This window comes from Ctenopharyngodon idella, chromosome 23, assembly GCF_019924925.1.
Source record: "Ctenopharyngodon idella isolate HZGC_01 chromosome 23, HZGC01, whole genome shotgun sequence".
Lineage (NCBI taxonomy): Eukaryota > Metazoa > Chordata > Actinopteri > Cypriniformes > Xenocyprididae > Ctenopharyngodon > Ctenopharyngodon idella.
The window spans coordinates 11048726-11070287 of record NC_067242.1 but is presented as its reverse complement, the minus strand read 5'-3'; the positions used below and the strand labels follow the sequence as shown (position 1 = coordinate 11070287).

Here is a 21562-nt window from a genome sequence, read left to right as displayed (position 1 = left end):
CAAAAATGAAAATTCTGTCATCATTTACTCACCCTCAAGTTGTTCCAAACCTGTATGAGTTTCTTTCTTCTGTTGAACAAAAAAGAAGACATTTTGAAGAATGTCGGTAACCAGATAGTTGACAGTAGCCATTGACTTACATGTTTTTTTTTTCTACTATAGAAGTCAATGGCTACCGTCATACAGGTTTGGAACAACTTGAGGGTAAGTAAATGATGATAAAATTGTCATTTTTTTTGGGTGAACTTTCCCTTTAATGTTTCATTATAGATTTTACAGATTGGTTTGCCGTCCATGAACACAACAAAGCCCACACATCAGGCCCAGTAGATCATTTACTAAAGAACCATGTAACTTAAAGGGTAGCTCACCTAAAAATTCTCTCATTATTTACACAGTCTCATGTCGTTCCAAACCTGTATGACTTGCCTTCTTATATACAGATGGAGAATTTTGAACTCTTTTTGTCTATGCAATGAAAGTCTATGGGCCCAAATAACCCCAATTCTTAGAAAATAAAAAAATGGGGTGAACTATCCTTTTAAAGTTCTCATATTTCCTGCTTGTCATTCACCAACCATCTGAAACTGAGATGTAGTAATGCGGCACAGTTTCTGTAAAGTACTCCAGAACACACTGAATTCTAATTGAATCATTGAATGCTGAATTCCACACAATGGAGCACTCCGAACAGGTCTGCAGGATGTGCAAAATACCGTTTTGGGGCCATGTTTGCTGGGTTAGCTAATTTGCATGATTTTTTCAGTCAACCAGATGCTAAAATAATGCAGACAGTGTGTGCAATTCATTGTTTAGTTTTTGTGTATGCAGCATAACAGGTTTGCATATGAACATCCACAGCTTGATTGTAATTCAAAGTTGGAAATGCATTGAATTTAACCTTAAATAATTTGAGGCTTCTGCATCCATCTCACAGGAGTCTGGCGCTGATGCCCTGGAGCTGAATCTATCATGTCCTCATGGAATGGGGGAGAGGGGAATGGGGCTCGCCTGTGGGCAGGTAAATCCAACATTCAACAGCCACTGTACACAGTCACCATACAGAGACAGCGTCAGCTGTGAGGTACAGCAGCAAATGCTTTGGCAGTATCAGATACATCATGTACCATTTCTAAAAATTATTATTAGCATTATCCATGTACAAAAACATGACAAAGCCATTGTACAAATGTTTTTTTTTTTTCTGTCTATAATTGTTGATTATTATGCCAGATGATGTTTGGTACCCTGAGGTATTTGAAGTCTGCTGTCACTCAGCAGGGGGAGAAAGCGTGTTAGGAAACCATGAGCATGAGGCCTGCTGGGAAAGACGTTGCACAGTTTTGTGCATTTTCTGTTTTATTTTATGGATCTAGACCTGTACTGTGGATCTGACAGTATGAATACACGTAAATACAAATCTATAATTTCACCTTATTCGCCAATATTAAAGTAAATTGATTCTGTTAGGAGTGCTAGCACCTTTGTGTGGTACCTATATTTTTGCATATTTGAGCTGCTTATTGGTCATGTGATGGTTATAATGCTTCTTTAGAAGTCTGCTGCCACACAGCTTGCTAGGTTTTGGAACAGAGCTACTAATCGTAAATGGTGACTTGAAACTCAATTGGAATTTTAATGTGGTTTTGGATTGGAAGCTTGTTTGAGCTTGAGTTCAACTATCATACTGATATGGGCATGAACTAGATGTGTCCAAATATCAGTTTAGGTGTGTATGCTGGTCCAAACCTACAACATAAGACCTGCACAGGTCCATATACAATCCTATAAGTTTGTCTCCATAGATTTTGATGTGATGCAGATTTTGATTAGGTATAGATTCATGTGCGGTCACACGTGCGTTTCTATGCGTATACCGTTCCGAATCAGAGCACATTTCAGCTCTTATGAATGGCTGATGAGACGCTGTCAACTTTGCCGAACCTGCATCAGTGCGTATCCACTTACCGTAACATTGGTTCTGTCAAAGCATTTTAATAACACTTTTCCATCACATCATATTCAACTGAAGAATTAGCTGAATTTAATAATCCACAAATAATCTCTTTTGCGGTTCGTAAACAATTTTCATTCAAGCACATAACTCCATTATTCGAATCAAATGCAGCGTTCGTGTTCTTGGCCCGTTGAGATTAAGGTGGGATTTTTGTTGTTGTTGTTGTTTTTGGGTTTCACACCAGGGCATGGTGCCTATTACAGAGGAAAAAAACTGCGTATTGTTTATAGTTTTGCTTATGATTACACCCTCAGCAACTGTGAAAAGCGGAATAGCATCCTGTCAACTGATGTACTTGATAGAAAAACATTGCATCTCTGCTCTGTAGAGAACTTTATTCGTGATATCATAAGCTTTGTTTGGATTTCTGATGCATAGTTGTAAAACAGAATGAAATGCTGTTAAAAGCTATAAATGAAAACATCTGGTTGTTCCTCTGTTTCTACATGAAAGATGTGGGCGTTTTTTTAGTCTTTAAATTTTAAAAAGCCTGAAACGGTACCTGTCATGGTCAAGAATGTGACATGAAAACGGTTTTATTTAGATTTTCTGCCATTCTTGCTGAAAAAACCTGCTTAGACCAGTTCAGAGCAGCTTAAATTTTAGTATGGTCTGGTTTCCGATGTCTTGGACCAAGTTTATTAAGTCTTTATTAAAATCTTCCCATCAACCATTAATTTTTATTTTTAATATGTCCAGAAGAAAGGAAAAAAATGGTTTTGGAATGACATGAGAGTAAATGATTTTATTTTTGGTTGAACTATTCCTCACATATGTTAATTTTAAATCAGTCTCAAATCAGTCAAGAACAGCTTAAACCATAACTGGCTATTTCATAATATACTTTCTATTGTACTTTCAGTACATTCTGCCTGAACATGATCACGCTGTGTTTTTTTTTTTCCTTTGGGTGAGGTACACCGACATGATATTTCCTCATCAAAGTCGTTACACACAATCTGGCTGTGAAAGTCTGTCACATGAATTAAGCCCAGAGGTGATGTACGTGACCCTGCGTATTACAATTTCTCTTTGCCCGCACCTCTTCATTCTGTTCACCTGACTATGTGTTATACTACAGGAAATAAACCAGCTTTTCCATCCAAACAAAGACAGAGTTATTTCCCTCCACCGTGGCTGTAAATTCACAGTCATATCCATTCGGTTTGCTGTAGATTTTCCGCTGTAAGACAAAGAGCTAATCAAAGCCCGAGGGCAGGTATCTGCCAAGAGAACTAAAGAGACGCAATATCATTTAATCACTCCGTTTGGCACCTCGTCTACTCTCCTTGCCTGTGGAAAAGAAGGGAAAAAAACATTAATTCAGCATTGTTTCTGACTGCATGAAAAGAGATACAATTTGATTTTAATGGGATGTTAATATTCTCTCTCGATTGCTCTCATTTCAGTTTGTTTTGCTATGAAACGGTCCCTATTTTCTCAAAGCTGTTTAACATTTAACTTGGAGCAGATTAGAGATGTTTTTGTTTACATATGTTAAACATTAATGTTTGTAATTCCAGTTTACTGTTGATTAATGTTTTAAACATTAAGGAGAAACATTAAATTCACTATGCGCGCAGTATTTTTGCAAAAAAAAAGAAAAAACTTTTTTTTTTCATGAACCAGTTTAATGCCAGGTTCAGACTACATTATATCAGCCTTTTGACGTAATGTTGTGGTGATTTATAAACTACAATGGGCATCGGGACACTAGAATCGATCGTTTCATCCCGTATAGTGTGTCGTTGTGGACGTCTGCGACGCTTCACAATGTCCCAAAAGAAAGACTAGCATGTTTAGTTTTTTCTGGTCCTCCACAACGGGATCCGGTGTGGTGAGAAATCAAGTCCCCCCCAGGAATCGGGTCTCCTTTAGGACCCCAAGTGATCCCATTGGTTCAACACTTTTAATGAGTAGTATTTTATAGCGCCCGATTATAATTCCTGCAAAATCACGTTATGATTTATATTGTTTAAAATGTGTTATAATGACCATTAATGTCTTTTAAATTACATGGTTCATATACTAGTATATAACTGAAGCTATAGGTTGTGAAATCAAGCATTTCTCGTTCTTACTGTTTTTGAGTTAGCTTATGTACTAGCATATCATATATATATACCCGATTAGCCTCACTGTAAAAAAAAATCCCCATAAAATTTACAGTAAAAAAACAGCAGCTGTGGTTGCCAGAACTTTACCATAAAACAGTAGCAAAATATTCGGTAAAATTTACGGTAAAAAAAACTTATTTCATTAACTGCTATAATGTTAATTTACCAACCTATTGAAGTACTAATACCTGCTTTGTACCTTTGTAATACACTGACAAACACCAAACACAGTGGTGATGAGAGTCACATGATGAATCAAAGCTCATCACAAGCATTTTTTTTTTAACACGCTGAGAAAGACAATACTAATATATAGAAGGTGCACAGTCATTCACACAAACACTAAACACCATCATGGTAACATGAAATTTTAAAAATGCAATAAACATTAACAACATTAGATGTAACATAAAACCCTAACTGATTAGAAAAACTAAAAAAAAACAGAGTTATTTCAACGAAAATACATCAAATGTTAAGTGTCACGCAGGGAATTGTGGGAATGTCAATTTACGGTTTTTCACTGTAAACTATACAATGACTTGTTATTTTTCACTTCCAAAAACTGTAAATTTAACGGTATTTTACCATAAAATTACATTAAATGTACCGTTAGATCTATTACAGTTATTCTCCATATATAGTACGAAAACTTTCTGTAAACCAATTAACTGTTTTTCACCGTAGCATTTTTACAGTTTTTTACCGTTAAAATCACTGTCATTTTTTACAGTGCTGCTAGCTTAGCTCATATTATATTAGGTATGTTTTTTGCTTCCAATATCTGTTTCCAGTTTGTTTTATTATGCAATACATTGGCATTCATTTTATATTTCAATCATGTTGTTTGTGCACTTAATGTAATAAACATCATACAATAGTGAAATAGGTTATAATTAGTCAAGACATCACTATAACAACTTTTGATCAGGCATTACCGACTGGGTCCTAAAGGAGACCCGATTCCTGGGGGGGACTCGATTTCTCGATTTCTGATGTTGACCAATAGGATTACAGAAGCTCTTCCGTACACAGCTTTTAAACATGGTGAAACGAGAGAGAGAGAGAGAGACTGTGTTTATGTTGCTAGGTGGAATTATGCAATGGAGGAAAGGTTTATGGAGCTATAGCAACCCAGTTACTACTGGAAATAGCATTATGCTAACACGCCGCTTTGGTAGTTTGTTTACACTCTTGTTTCCCTAGGTCAGTTGCTAGTTCCACCTTCTCTATGACCTCACACATGTCCTTAAAGATGGTAAATGGAATTGGGCTACTTTTACACTGTTGCCGTAGGTTGTAACGTGATATTTAGCCCCATGTGAATTTTACCAGGGGAGCCCCACCAAAAACGCGAATTTTAGCCCCCACAAAGCGATTTTTACCGTGGGACCCCCCTGAAATGCGATTGGGCTAGTTTTGAGGAGCAATTGGGCGGGTTTTGTTGTGAAAACCTGGCAACCCTGATCAAAATCGCATAATCTGACACAGTGACTATCATAACAGACAATTTTATATATTGTGTAGTTGGAACCCATCATAACATGTACTAAATGCTCGGAAATAATGCCATGAACATTAAATGAAAATGAATGAACACCACTTTTCAATGTTCTTTACAGTCATTTTAGATTGCAGTTTATTCACAAAACTTCATGGCGTTAAATTAACAAACGGAAAACAGCTAATTTAAAAGCAGTGTTATTTATTTTGTCTTGTGATGAAAATATCCTGGTCAGTATTTTGGACATGACATGCAGAAATAAAAATCGATATTGTGGCCACAAATTAAGTTCTGAATCAAGAATTTGTTCCCATGACTTTATTTGTGGCCACATTTTAATTATAGTTAAATCATGGCAACGAGGGAACAATCAATACAATGTGGTGGTACATAATAAAGCAAATTATTATGTTTTGGGAACAAATTCTTTATTCTTGATTTGTGTGTCTGGCTCCATAATTTTGTAATATACTAATTAATTTTATTTTACACTAATTTTAATATTTTAATGTATAGGATGCATTTGGGTAAGCTAATTAACCCGTTAGCAAAGCGCTTCAGCTTACCAGTTCAGCTCACGCAGATCTAGCGGGTTAATCCTTGAAAGTATTTGAAACAATCAAATTTTTGTATATATGTATTCTTTATAAAACATTATCAGCGCATTGCTACAGTAATATGTTGCGGTGTAATTTCTCTCTTGTTATTTTTGTCGACAGTATGTTTTAATTAAAGTTGTTTTAATTATTGTAATGATACATATTTTCGTCTCATCTTCGATATTGTTGACATATTTTAGTCAGTAATTAAACGCTATCTGTGCGCACAAATCATTCTCAGTCATTTGTAATCGCAGGAAAGTGTGAGGGAAAGATCTCAGAGGTCACGGAGTTCTCACTCAGGTTTGACTCAGCATCCTTCGGGATCTCATCTTTTTTTCACCTTCTGCCTTCAACACAGTTCCCCAGTTTCGCAAATTAAAACCGGCTCTCATTCCCAGAGCTATTTTGAGCCTACCAAACAGGGCCGAATGACACCCGACTTCCATCATACCTCCTGCGAGACCCGGCAGCCCTTAACGAGAGTGCCCACCTTCTGTGACCTTGCGCTGTAAAATTAAAATTTCAGGTGTAAAGCTGCTATTATTCCTGCATTCCTCCCAGCATTCCTTCCCTCGGCCCATTCGCCCCCTCTCCTCACAGCCTGAGGGGGCTTCGGGCCTCTTTCCATCTCTCTTTTTCTCTCTCCTTCTCTTCCAGTTACAAAAGCGCTCCGGTTCCCTGCTTAACCTGCCCTGCAGTGACTGCACAGAAAATATATAAGGAATCCAGCGCTCCCTCTCCTTTAATTTCATACAAGGCCTCCCCCCCACCCTTAACCACGCGGCCACCTGCCAAATCAGTGCTGCCGGAGTCACCGTGCAATGCACTCAGCCCTTATTGCAGCTCACAAGTCGATTTTCATCTCTGAATGCTCTTCAGCGGTTCTGAAAGCTCTCCTCGCCGCTCGCTGCCCCCTCCGTCTGCGAGGCACGCCGCCTTTTTAAAACGCTCACGACTACGACGGTAGGTCCGCTGCGCTTGCAGGCCCGTGAAAAGCACCTCTGCCAGCCTTGACGCTTACTTTTTTTTCCAAGAAGCACGTGTGCTTCCAAGTTAAAAAATTTACTTTAGCGCATTGAAAGATGATGGGGCGCAATGAAAATTTATCAAATAATGTGTTTTTTCAAATATTGTGGAATGCAAGGAGATATAATGTACACTAGGTTTTTGAATATTTCTGCTTCAAACTATGTAATTATATATAGGCCTACTTTAAACGGTATCAGGCATAACATTATGACCACTGACAGGTGAAGGGAATAACACTGATTATCTCTTCATCACGGCACCTGTTAGTGGGTGGGATATATTAGGCAGCAAGTGAACATTTTGTCCTCAAAGTTGATGTGTTAGAAGCAGGAAAAATGGGCAAGCATAAGGATGAGCGAGTTTGACAAGAGCCAAATTGTGATGGCTAGATGACTGGGTCAGAGCATCTCCAAGTCTGCAGTGGTCAGTATCTATCAAAAGTGGTCCAGTGAAGGAACAGTGGTGAACTGGCAACAGGGTCATGGGTGGCCAAGGCTCATTGATGCATGTAGGGAGCAAAGGCTGGTCAATGTGGTCCGATCCAACAGACGAGCTACTGTAGCTTGTTGCGTATGGGGCTTCATAGCCGCAGACCAGTCCACCTGTCCACCGCCGAAAGCGCCAACAGTGGGCACAGATGAGGGAGATAAAATAAGCACTCTTGCAACCATCTACAACATATTACAATATAAACGCATGTAAATATTGTCATAATTAAGCAATCTATATATCATAATTGTATAGTATTCATTGATTGCGAACTGCTCTGAAACCTCAAACCTCACACAACAGCACTGCGTTTTTGCTTTGAAACATGCAGCGCTCAAATTTTTTATGAAATCATAGCCTTTTAATGTTTAATAGTCCCAATAGGTCATATTGTGATTCCTGTTTTTCCATCCCCCAGTTTGAGGCCTCTTAAAATGATAATTAATATATTTGTTATACCATTTAAAATATTTATTATATTTAAATTTCATAAAACTGACTGGACCCTTTTGTGATGATGTGTGTTTTAACAGTCATCCGCATCCTAACTCCTGCAAAGTTTTTTATATTTTATTTATTTATTTTTATTATTTTTAAATGTATGTACATTTTTAACACTATGTATTATATTACCATTGCATCAAAAAAAAAAAAACTAGTTAATGTTTCTAATACAGCTGCTATGGGAGTGACAGTAAAATTGACATCTTTCTCTCTTCTGACTCTCTTCTATTTTTTTTCCTCTTTTTGAAAGTTGTGAAAACACTATTGTGGAGTTTTTCTATTCGAGCAAATGGGAATACAAAAATATATTTAATGTATTCTCTCATTCACCGCTATAAAAGTTTACCCAACTATGACGACTTGTGCTTCTGAGAAACCTGAAAATGTGAAAAGGGTCTGTTAATTTTTTTTTAGACTTTTTAAGTACTTTTTTTTAATCACGCTTGTACTCCTCTATTTTTAGTCGCAAATGCGAGTGAAACGGCCGCACTGTCGATCCCTGCGACGGGTCACAGACTCTCTGCTGAAAGCAGCCCAGCTACACAGGTGCGCTCTCTCTCCATCAAAGCGTGTAATACTGTGTACAGCAAACTGCTTAGAGGGAAAAGCGTCCCTGCTCCAGACTCCCTGGCCCACAGACAGCGGCTCTCACCCCCATCTGGCCTGTAATAAGCTGTCACGGAAAGCCCTCTGAGGGAGCGGCGGTCTCCGGTGCGAGAGCAGAGTTCTTACAGGCAGCATCTGTTTGGTGGCTGGTGTCTGGCTGCGGGCCATGACCCCTGTGCCTCGTACTGAGGCAGGCATAATGCAATTTCTCATGACCCTTTGGGAGGAAGGCCTGTCCAGCTTCCTGTAAGTCTGTTGTTGTTGTTTCCTTCAAATGCTACCACCGTTCAGCTTGTAGAAACCGTTCCCTCAGGATTCAGGGCTCAGTTACGGCTCGACCAGCCACACGCCACTCTGGCAGCTCAGAATATATATTGCAGAAAATATTAGTATGAATATTCATAGTAATATTGACAATCATGCATTTTTTATAGTAGTTTGAATACACTACTGTTTAAAAGTTTTTAATACTTTTGTCAGCAAGGATGCATTAAATTGATCAAAATAATGTTAAAAAGAATTTCTGGATATTATAGTTTCCATAAAAACACTAAGGGGTTAGTTCACCCAAAAATGAAAATAATGTCATTCATTACTCACCCTAATACGAACCACTGATTCGAAACAAAAGGTTTGTAAAGCTTCGAAGCAGTGTTTTGAAATTGGCCATTACTAGATATTGTTGTAAAGTCGTTATTTTGTTTTTTTGGCGCACAAAAAGTATTCTTGTCGCTTTATAATGTTAAGGTAGAACCACTGTAGTCACATGAACTGTTTTAAATATGTCTTTAGTACCTTTCTGGATCTTGAGAGGTTCAGTGACATTGCTGGCAGTAGAGGCCTTAATTTGTGTTCTGAAGATGAATGAAGGTCTTACGGTTGTAGAACAACATGAGGGTGAGTAATTAATGACATTATTTTCATTTTTGGGTGAACGAACCCTTTAAGCAGCACAACTGTTTTGAAAATAAAGGGCCCTATTTCAGCGATCTGAAAACAATGGTGCAGTTGTTTTCAGTTGCCTCAAAATAGCAATGCGCCAACAATGCACCTGAACACACCTCATTTTCAGACCAGCACGCCCATGGATGAACAGATGAGCGCAAGTACATTTGCTATTTAAACAACATGGGTGCTGGATGTGAAAATAACTGCGTCGAGCTGAAACTAGCAAAAAAAAAAAACAACACTTGTGTCGAACCTAGTGTCAATTGTGAGGGGTGTATGATAGGGCCTGAAATGTTTCTTGTGCACTAAATAAGTCTTTTTTTTACTGTAATAATATTTCGTAATATTAATATTTTTACTGTATTTTTGACCAAATAAATGTGGCCTTGGAGAGCATAAGTGACCTAGGGTACAGTTACACAACAAAGTTGTACTAAAAACAGAAGAGTTTTTCCTTTGCATTTCTTGTGTACAGACGACAATGTTGTCAAAATGATCCCTGTTCACATAGATCTGTGAAAATGACTAAAAATGCTGTATTATGCTGCCAGGCCAGTAGTTGGCGATGTCACTTTGTAAAGAACCACTACACTCCTATAGACTGAACATGTAATACACTTCACCGTTTTCACAAAGTAGCGTTTTTGTAGTTGTCGTCTAAATGAATGGCCAAAGCGCATAAAACGTTTTCCGATTTTAGTTGAAAATAGTGTAGTGTAAACGCCCCCTTATTTCAAAAACATTAAAACCGACCTCAAACTTTTTAATGGTGGTGTATGTACTGTTGATATTTGACATTAGCACATTTTTTGTATTAATATGAATACTAATTTGGAATGTAATAATGTTGAAAGTCATGAATTTTTTTATATTAATATGAATGCTTATCAGCTTTGTATTTGGAAGATCATTGAATTGTCATTTTTTTATATTTGTACAAACTCGTTCTGTTTAAACTCGGAAGAATGCTGACAATCATGCGATTTGTACTAGTGTGAATACATACGGATAAGAATCTCTTGTGAAAGTACAAATATGTAAGCAAAAAGGTGACAAACAATTGAAAAAAAAGCCCTAATATAAGCACTTTCCCACATAAGATTTCATCTAAAATTTGAACCTAAAATCTGCTTAAAGAAAAGCATTACCCACATACAGTACGTTGCCTCCAAGTTTTTGATGTAACTTTGTAGTCTTTTTATGCTTTTCTCCTTGCTGTGTTGTATTGCCACTTTTGTTCTTACCACTTTTTTTGCCTGGAGTTCAGGATTCACTATATCAACCAATGAATCTCTCCAGCAACCCGTCAGCGCTGTCAAACATCTCTCGGGAGCTCAGATATTACCTCTCCCGCTCTGGCAGACTGCTCGGAGTGGACAGGTTGAACCTAACACTCCAGCCTTGTTTATACCCTGTTTAAGATGTTGAATAAATCAGGACAAATTGCTGTGGATGGTGCTCACAGCTGGGTCAAGTGCATAAATCCAATATTTTCATAAAAATAAGAATCTGGGAATGAGTTTATCATCTTAAATGACGTAACCTTTCGTGTTCCTTCTCTTTCAGTGACTTTCGAATACATTTTGAATACTTTTAGGTGCAAATATAACCTGACTTCATGTGTATCTCAGGTAAAATACACACCCAAGGACGCAGCAGATCTCACAACGATTTTTTTTTTTTTGTTCACTCTTCGGTTTTGTACCACACTGAATCACTCAGCATGCCTTAGAAATGGAAAGGAAATAGTCAGGAGGAGATGTGTTTTTCTGTGGGCTTCTGTATTCTTACAAATCAATTCTGGCTAATGGTTTTAAAAATCAAATGCTAACCTTTTCCTGTGCAGGGAGTGACCTTAGAACTTCGCTTTGCACATACAGCTTGTACATCACACTTCTTTATAGAGACGGGCAGACCCATTGCTCAAGGGAATATATGCCAACAGTTATTGGATATGTCAAAACAGAGACCTATTTCCTGTGAAAGAAAAGAGAGACCGAGAAGGACAGGGATGAGAGAGGGAGCTGAGGCTGTACTGAATGAAAGCTTCATGTCGGGTTTACAGTCTTTTAAAGCATCCCGACTGATCTGACATCAGACTTCGCTGTTTGAATTAAACCATGTCTGTTTTACTTCACAGAGATATAAAGGGTTTAATGTGGTAGTGTGTCTTTATCTGAGGCCTGGAGGAAAGGGACAGAGTGGTGCATCCGCTGCCAAACAGTAACATGAAGATAGTGGATGCAAAAAAGAGAGACAACAAAGAATAAAAACAATTTAGTATGTATTAAAAATGTAATTTGTTTAGAAAAGAAGTTAATAATTAATACTCTTATTTAGCTAGGATGCATTAAATTGATCAAAAGTGACAGTAAAGTCATTTATAATGTTACAAAATATTTCTACTTCAAATAAATTCTGTTCTTATGAACGTTCATTCATCAAAGAATCTTGAAAAAAAATGTTGCACGGTTTGTACAAAAAAATTAGGCAGCACAACAGTTTTTAACATTTGATAATAAGAAGAAATAATTCATCAGCATCGAATTAGCATATTAGAATGATTTCTGAAGGATCATGTGACACTGAAGACTGGAGCAATGATGCTGAAAATTCACAGAAATTAATTACATTTTAAAATATATTACAATTAAAAACGGTTCTTTTGTATAATTATATTTTGTATAGTTATTTGTAATATTTCACAATAGTTTTTTTTACTGTTTTTCAAATAAATTCAGCATAAGAGCAGACTTCTTTTAAAAAATGTGTATGTATTATATATATATATATATATATATATATATATACTCTATGTGTGTGTATATTATTTTTTTCATACATTTATTTAACAGAATATTATTTATAAAGCAGATAGTTCTGGTCCTTAATTCTGATTGGTTGAGCTGCTTTCAAAGCAGTTGTAACCTCATTAAGGTAATCTGTTACCTCATTAAAGTAAACATTTTTATGGACTAACCATTTTATAAAACAGTAATCACTGTGAAGTCATGGTTTACATTGAATTTCGAACAGCTAAGGGGGTTTTAGGCACTCCGCGTCCAGCAGCCGTGTACTTTAGCTGCTTTAAATTCACTGTAAACCACTGCTTCGTGGGGCTTATTGCTTTATTATACATTTTATAAAGATATTTCAACTTTTTACTTATTTGTTAAACATTTTACTAAATCAATGCCAAAAATTAATGTAGTTTTCACTAGTGGTCTCATACCATTCTTTGTCATTGGTATCTGATGAATTATATGAATCTTACAAGATATAGCCTTTCATACAGACTGGTGTTACAGATAATATTCCAGTGACTTCTCATATCATCTTGAATGGGTTGATTGTTAAACATTGTCTAAGTTGCAATTGTGATTTTACATTGCTAAAAAGTATTATTGTAAATGTAAATTAGTCGGACAAATGCAGTCTTTTCTCTCCTCAAAAGATTCATAAATACCAAACCATCTTCACCTCCCTCTCTCTCTCTGTCTTTCTCTCTCACTAAACAGCACAGACTGACAGACCAGGGCAGCTTAATAAAGCATGAATCCTCCTGGAACAGCAGTTCACACTGTTATGATCCCTCTCCCTCTCACACCACCGACTACAGGCTCCCCTCTCCATCTATCACTCGCTTGTATTTCTCTCTCTCTCTCTCCCCTACACACACACACACACACACACACACACACACACAGAGAGAGAGAGACTTGGGTCTACCAGTCTGCCATTATTTAAAGAGATAGTTCTCCCAAAAATTAAAATTCTGTCATCATTTACTCACCATTATGTTGTGCCAAACCTTAATGAGTTTAGGATGCAAAGCACCATAAAAGTATCATTAAAATAGTCAATATTTTTTTTAAGCTATAATCAAAGTCTTTTTGATGTTAACTGTTCATTTAAGGTCTGCTGTTTTGTTTTCTCATGCCTCTTTTGTCATTGTTTAAGTTTGCTTGTTGGTTTCATGACCCATTTGACCAGGATCCAGAGCTGGTGCGGAACATCTGTCGGTGGGTTCGACAGGCTGTCCGTGTCCCGTTCTTTGCCAAGCTCACCCCTAATGTGACCAACATCGTGGACATTGCCAAGGCTGCACAGGAAGGTATTTGGCTGTTTTTATGGTATATTTATACCCTTTCAGTGTGATTACAGTGGTAAATTTATTACTTACTTTGATTCATTAACTCCAAAGTCAAAAGCTCCAATGATACAATCTACCTCAGCTTTCCCAGTAAAAGTCAACAATTTCCCATCATTCTGCAGCACATAATAGAATACATAGATAAACATCAAATAATGTGCATCCTTTGCCCTTTTTGTTGTTACTTATCAAAATGTACATATTAAAGGTACATTGGCAAAAACAGCCTGTTTAATTCTAAAGGTCAGAGAATGATGGAAAATGGTCACATAAAACTAAATTGCACATTTTTGGTGCAAGAAACCTTGACTAATGTTATAAATGGACTTCAGGGAAAAGAAACAGAAGTGTAGAACATGTCCTCAATAAAACTGTTTCCCAGTCCAGACGTTAGAGCTGCCCTAGAAACACGTTTCCCTCCCAACCTCAACTAACAGCCTGACATCTCCTGTACTCGAGTTAGAAACTCTACACAAACAGACCCCCAGGTTTTGGGTTCCAGATTTTTTAGGAATTTGGCCTCCCTCCCTCCCCTTCACCATGCCTAATGTCTCTTCCCTGTTGGCGCAGGTGGAGCAGATGGCGTCACAGCCACCAACACGGTTTCAGGGCTGATGGGACTCAAGGCAGACGGCTCTCCCTGGCCTGGCATCGGCCGAGGAAGGCGCACCACATATGGTGGAGTGTCTGGTGAGTGTCACCCACCTCACTGGATCCATTTCTTACTCCTCTGAGGTTTAACGGGTGTGTGGCACAGACAGACTATGTGGGCACATCTACTTTTTTCCCCCCCTGTTTAAGGTGTGTAGGAGTGCATATGAATTCATGTGCATGTTTGTTTGTGTGTGTGTACACTGGTCACAAGCTCTAATAAAGCAGACAGATGGAATGGAGGTTGGTGGAGTGCTGAAATCGTAGAACAGCTGATCTGCAGGGCTTTTGCTACAAGATAAAACAGTTTGTGCACTATAATGTGAAAAATGGACATCTTGCTAGCATATATTATACAAGGTTTGGTAGCAGCACGGCTCATTTTCTACTCCATGAGGTGACTATGAGCACATTTGCACTTTCAAACTTTGTGTTTTATTATCTTCAGGCAGGTCATGGCAAATTTAGAAATATAAGCATGTGGAACTGCATGTATGTATTTAATGTAATTATGTATACATAAATATGTACATAAATGTAATGCATGTTTAAGGCTGTCAATGTTAATGCGTATAATAATTTTTTTCCCGTTAAAAATATTTAACACAGCATCCGTTTTTTCCTGGCATCCTTTGGCTAGTGTTACAGTATATGATCACATTATCATTCATTCAAATGCTTTTAAACCATTCAAGCTTGATAAGATGCAAAAGAAATCTCGGTACTGACACGCTGTCTGAGAAGCGTCTGTGACACGCACCCGACACGCTGTACAGAAAGCTGCTTCCCAGACAGGGTGCCAGTACCAATTTGAGTTCTCTTTCGAGCTTGAACAGACAAAAACACACAAAATTATGTCTAAATGCCCGTTATTGGCGAGTATGCTCGTAAGCACAGTCGTAAATTAGTTAAAAAGTTGGATGTGTGTCAGATCCGCGTCATGTGCATCAGGTCTTAAAGTGACAGCAGCTAATATACCTGCTGCTGTCTGTGTCATTAATGTTAATCAAAAAACAAAGAGAAAATCATAATTATAATTGATTAATTATAAGTGATTAAATATTTTAAATTAAAAATTGTTATATTACATTACAAATATTATAATATTTCATATTTAAAGGATTTGTTCACTTTCAAATGAAAATTATCCCAAGCTTTACTCACCTTCAAGCCATCCTTAGGTGTATATGACTTTCTTCTTTCTGATGAACACGATCTGAGAAATATTAATAAATTCACAAGTATGAGCTGAAGAAAGTGCATCCGTTTACATCCATCCATCATAAACGTGTACTCCACACGGCTCCGGGGGATTAATAAAGGCCTTCTGAAGCGGAGCGATGCGTTTGTGTAAAAACAATATCCATATTTAACAAGTTATGAAGTAAAATATCTAGCTTCCGCCAGTCCGCCTTCCGTATTCAAGTTACAAAGAAAGTGTAAACTGGCGTTGTGTCAGTTACACTTTTTCCGTAAGTTGAATAGGGAAGGCGTAGGATGTAGCCTAAGCTTTTTGAACTGCAATAGTTTTACACTTTCTTCGTACACTGAATACAGAAGGCGGTCTAGCGGAAGCTAGATATTTTACTTCATAACTTGTTAAATATGGATATTTTTTTACGCAAACCTTTTTTAAACTTCTAGGTTTAAATAAGTTACCATAGTTCTTAATCCCAGATTGAGGTCTGTGACTTTTAGACCTCACTGTATAAAGTCTCCCATCTTCAGCAAAGTACGTACTTTTAGTGTGTAGTATATGAAATGGGATGCAGCTATCGCACTATAATTGCTTTAGTTAGATACTGTTTCCTTTCCATTGCAGTGGTGCGCTTTTGTCTGGTTCTGCTGGTGGCACATGAGTCTGGCCAGAACCAGCAAGCTTGTTTAATTTACAGTATAAGGTATTGTAGTTCTTCAGGATGCTCCCAGATAACCTCACCAAAAACTTAGAGAGTTATGGTGTGAATATTTTGTCTTATGAGTGTGTGGCAAGAGCTTTCAGGAGAGCAGATTTTCATCCTCGGTGTTGAGCGTCAACAGAGAGCTTTGAAATGCGGTCCTCTAGTTGCCATGGCATATTGACATTCTCTGCCGCCGTACGGCTCTCTATGAAGACATTGGACAGATGTGTCTTCAAAAGAATAATGTTTTTCTTCGCCACTCTACAGGGACCATGCTGATGGATTTCACACTGATATCCGTCCACTGACATCTAAAGGATTCTGACTGTGGTGCTTGTGGAGCTTTTTCGTTCCATTTATTAGTGGTACTTACTAAGCTAAGATTCACTTAGTCTTTACTCTTAAAAATACTGGTATCGATGGTTCCATGAAGAACCTTTAACATCCATGGAATCTTTCCATTCCATAAAAGGTTCTTTATAGTGGAAAAAGGTTCAGATTATTAAAATCTTCTTCACACAAAGAAAAAATGGTGGTTGATTGAAAGGTTCTTTGGGGAACCAAAAATGGTTCTTCTATGGCATCACTTTAAAAAATCCTTTTGGAACCTTTATTTTTTTAAGAGTGTTGCTCGTACTTAGGGTTAGAGATTTGAATGCAAGATTTGTCTAAACTTCGCTCATTGTTTGAGCCACCGACATGAATGATACCTCAAATTATGCTGGTTGAGGACAGATAGACTTTTGAGCCAATTTTCAGCATTAAACTTAAAGTCGGAATGGAACGGAAGTCTTGAACAAGAAAAAATGTTGGGCGGGACTGGTTTGCTTGGATGGTTGTGGTTTGCTATTGGTCGATCTTGTGTGAGTGACAGGTTGTCCCAACCTCATGCCAGTAAACATGTCGCTGCAAGATGGAGGGGAAGTTATTTTGATTGAATGTTACAAAGGCACATGGAAACGGCCCCATAAAGAGTATCCGAGGCACGAGCTGTAGAGGCTCAGCCCCCTTCTGGAAAGGAGGGCGGGGAGCAGCAGCTCATTTGCATTTAAAGATATACACACAAAAACAGCGTGTTTTTGCTTCCCCCAAAATAATAGTAAATGATCTCTGGGGTATTTTGAGCTGAAACTTCAGACATAATCTGGGGACACTTAAAACTCATACTACATCTTAAAAAGGGGCATAAAAGGTCCCCTTTAAAGTGAGGCGAACAATAGAGTCCATAGACAAATTTGCAATAAGATCAACTTTATGCAAATGAGTTGCTTAGTAACTGCATAGCAATGTGACCACTCAGAACACTACATTGCAACACCTTGGCAACAACCTATAGCAAACACCTTCTGAAGAAAATCTGGTTTATTCATTATTGTTCTTTATTTGTTAATCTTTTATATCATGGAAACATGCTGATAACAGTGAGATCAAGTATCAAGTGTCGTGTGTTCACTATAGCATGATGTTTTGTGCCTTAACAAGGCTTATGTTCACACACACACACACACCGTTCTTCAGGAATATTCTCAGACCAGCGGTGTGTTCATTCCCTTTCTCAATAATTCATGTGGATGCAGTTGCTCTCTGGTTCTCTGTACTGTATCACTGTGCTATTGCTGTGCTGTTGCATAGTTAATGCCTTTTATGAGGCCTTCTCTTATTGTGTATGTGTGTATGTTTGTTTGTGTGTATTTGAACAGATTGACAAGGGCCAGAGACTGTCTTATCTGCTGGCCTCCTCTATCCATATCTCTCTCTCTCTATTTGTTTCTCGTACAATCCCTGAAAACCTGAAAAAAAGTGCATTGGTTTGGATACAGGAATGGGGCTAGCCAAGGTGCAACATTAAAAATTAATCGTGAAACTATTGCAGCAGTATTTTATGTAAGCCGAACTACTCAATGTCATCTTTTCCCCATTTAAGCTGTGGCAGTTTGCAGCTCGGTGACATCCCCTAGGAGCGGAGCCGGCCCCGGCCTGCAAGGGTCTCCCCGGCTCCACCCACCAAACATCCATCACCCTCCGCTCTGCCTGCAGGCCTGCGAGCTGCCAGCGCTGACGCTGCCAACAGCCTGGAAACAAATATACCTATGATGTACTGTTGTTCACCAGGGCTTTAGCCGCAGTGCTTAATTTTAAAGGGGACGCCTCATGGAAAAACTGAACAGTTTGAGGTACTATGCAGACAACATTTGTGAATTCAAAACTGCGACTGCGCAGTCATCAGCTCATTACCATGTGACCGCTCACGCAAGGGTTAAATTGGGATTTTAAGGTGGTTGTGGTGATACTGGTGCTCTAGGAAAGATATGACATGACCTGACTCCCAATTCCCCAAAAAGCATAACTATATACAGTACGTTGAATCCCGCTAACTAATGTTAACAAATGGAACCTTGTATTACCTCGGATATATGGCTAAATAATTAATTGCACAGATTTTTGTAATAATCACAATTAATCACAGATAATATTTAACATTTGTATAGTCATAAATATTTTTTTCACACTGTATCTCTGAATTAAAACAACATAAAGACAGTATTTTAAATATTTGACCCGTGCTGGCAAAATGAGTCGGAATGCGGACAGGTTAATTTCGAGCTACAGGCAAAACAAGTGAAAATGTCAATTTTGGTCGAATTCGAGGTTTTCACAAAAATTAGCTCATTAAGCCCTCATCTAGTGATCCAAATGCTCCAAATATCAATTAAAGGGGCGGGTATCACACACAGTTTCTGCCAATTTCATGTTAATCTTGAGTACCTATAGAGTAGTATAGCATCCTTCATATCGCCGAAATGTCTTTAGCTTTATCATATTTATAAAAGATACATACACTGTACCGAGTCAGCTAAACAACTGTATTTAAACATACACAAGACACCATCACATTATCCCTGGATATCTTTTGAATCACTATAATGAATATAGCGTATAGTGAATGATGAATAATGAATTTATGAATTCACTACGTTCGTATTGTTCACATTATATGCACTTAGGCACCTATTGGCAACAAAACAGACATTTGAAGCAGTTTTACTCATCACCTGCGGTTCCGACTCATGACCGGGATCATTATCGCTGTGACCGCTCCATCTTTCAGTTTCAAACGATCTGTAAATCCAGCGTAGAACTGGGCCTTGTTTATGAAACCATAAGCACCAACCCTGAGGGCTCCGAGCAGCCACGGAAAAACACGAGATATTCTCCATTAATTTTAACCAATAAAAAAAGGATTGCAACTATCAGTTTCTATGGTTATTTTAATAACAAATATCGAGAGCGCATCAATGTAATGCGTGAGAACAAATCTCTCAGCTCCACTGAACACTGGGTTCTTTGGGAAGCGAGGTTATCTTTCCCTCACAACCAAAAACACACTTCTTTGGTGACATTGTTGATTTCGTGGTCTAAAAACAAAGTGACAAATCGTTCTCGAGCAAGTCCTGTGTAGCGCTGCTGATGACTTACGTAAACCCGAACGAAGCGCGTTGATGGGCGTGCTCTCGCTCTCTCACTCGGGTCGATGTGTGTCCGACCTTTCTGATGTCACACAGGCACATACTCGAAAAAAAGATCCAGAAATTTAAGAGGATTTGAAAGAGTATTTTTGGCACAGAAATACTCCGTCACACGTCCAACTCGTGTTTTGAAACTTTGGCCATGTTTAGCATGAGAATCCAACTCTTTAACAGTGTAAATAAGTCAGAATGCATGAAATAGTACTATACCCCCCCTTTAAACATCTAAAAGTGTCTTTATTTGTATGTTTTCTGAGGAGTATCTTTCCTTTGTCCATGAAAATTGCCGTTTTTCTCTGCTCGCGTCTCGATGACTCACGCTTCCTCTCATCACAAGTTTGGTATCATTTTAAAACGCAGCATTCCAACTTTGTGAATATTCATAGTGAATTCTCTATGGTAAGAGTCTGAGCCAATGAAATGTGATTTTCAAACTCATGCTGATGTAAACAAAACAATCTTACTCGCGCTGACTCACAGATCCGAAGCGCGCGCACAAAGACGCCTCAGACAGCGTGCGATCCGGATATACACATATACAGAGAATTACAGTATTTCAAAATATCTGTCTTGGTGAGTATTCATGCAAACATTATCTGTTATGTCTTAAATAAACGTTTGGTTAACTGTTGGGGGAAAACATCTGATGTGTAACATTATTAGATCCGTTTGGTACAGTAGGTCTTAATATATGGGCTGTCTGTTTCATTAACGTTAATCAAACAATTGTGGTATTATGGAAAAAATAAGCTGAATATATATTTTTGCTATAGATATTTGGTTGTGCCAAATCTGGTGTTATTACCAGGGATTTTAAGGTATGGTTGCTAGGTTATTTTGTTTTGGAAACTTGATTTTTCTCTAAATCAACCTCAAACAGGTGTAGCTCATTCATTTTTTGTTTGATTCCAAAACAAAAACAAAACAGTTAAATTATGAGAGAATGAGAGAAGGTGGAAAATGGTCATGAAAAGCAAAACAACAACTGTTTTTGAGCAAAAAACCCTGACTAGTAGTACAAATATATAATTATAATAAAGGGAAACAAAACAGCTCTAAGTATTATGATGAAGTCAGCTTGGTATCATGAGGTAAAATTAGTGCATATGTGTCTGGGAGAGAAAAATTGTTGATGTAAGTTAGCAGAAAGTGATTTTATGTGTAGTTATTTTGTCCTTACCTGCAGCGAAGACCTCAAAGCATTAGATCAGACTTAAGCTTCAGGATGAAGAGCTGTGGTTCACATGCTGTTTCTGAGCTGAATAACCACCTCTTATCTGTGGTGATTGTAGTTATTTAACCTATTTGTGTAAACACACATTGTCCTCGTAGGAAGAGATACATATACACACTTCATACTCGGAGTATCACAGTCTCTCAGAGAGTGTGTTTGTGTGTTTACAGCTGATAGTGTTCATATACCTGTGAGATCACAGGCTCTGACTTTTATTTCACAGACATCTCGCCACACTTTTCATGCACAACACAGACACACTCACTCAAAACGCACAAAC

At 38.0% G+C, this 21562-nt stretch overlaps 1 protein-coding gene across 6 annotated transcripts in view; it reads left to right on the top strand.

The window, feature by feature from the left end:
- dpyda.1 (dihydropyrimidine dehydrogenase a, tandem duplicate 1) overlaps nt 1-21562 on the top strand; it is a 242322-nt gene that overhangs the window by 175930 nt on the left and 44830 nt on the right. For 4 of the 6 annotated variants that reach the window (XM_051881563.1, XM_051881564.1, XM_051881565.1 and 1 more), the window contains 3 exons: nt 938-1021; nt 13810-13930; nt 14540-14659. In XM_051881563.1, coding sequence (XP_051737523.1) covers nt 938-1021; nt 13810-13930; nt 14540-14659 — 325 coding nt within the window. Of the gene's footprint in view, nt 1-937; nt 1022-13334; nt 13587-13809; nt 13931-14539; nt 14660-21562 lie in introns of those variants that run through there. The other 2 variants (XR_007927805.1, XM_051881567.1) reach the window with 2 other exon arrangements.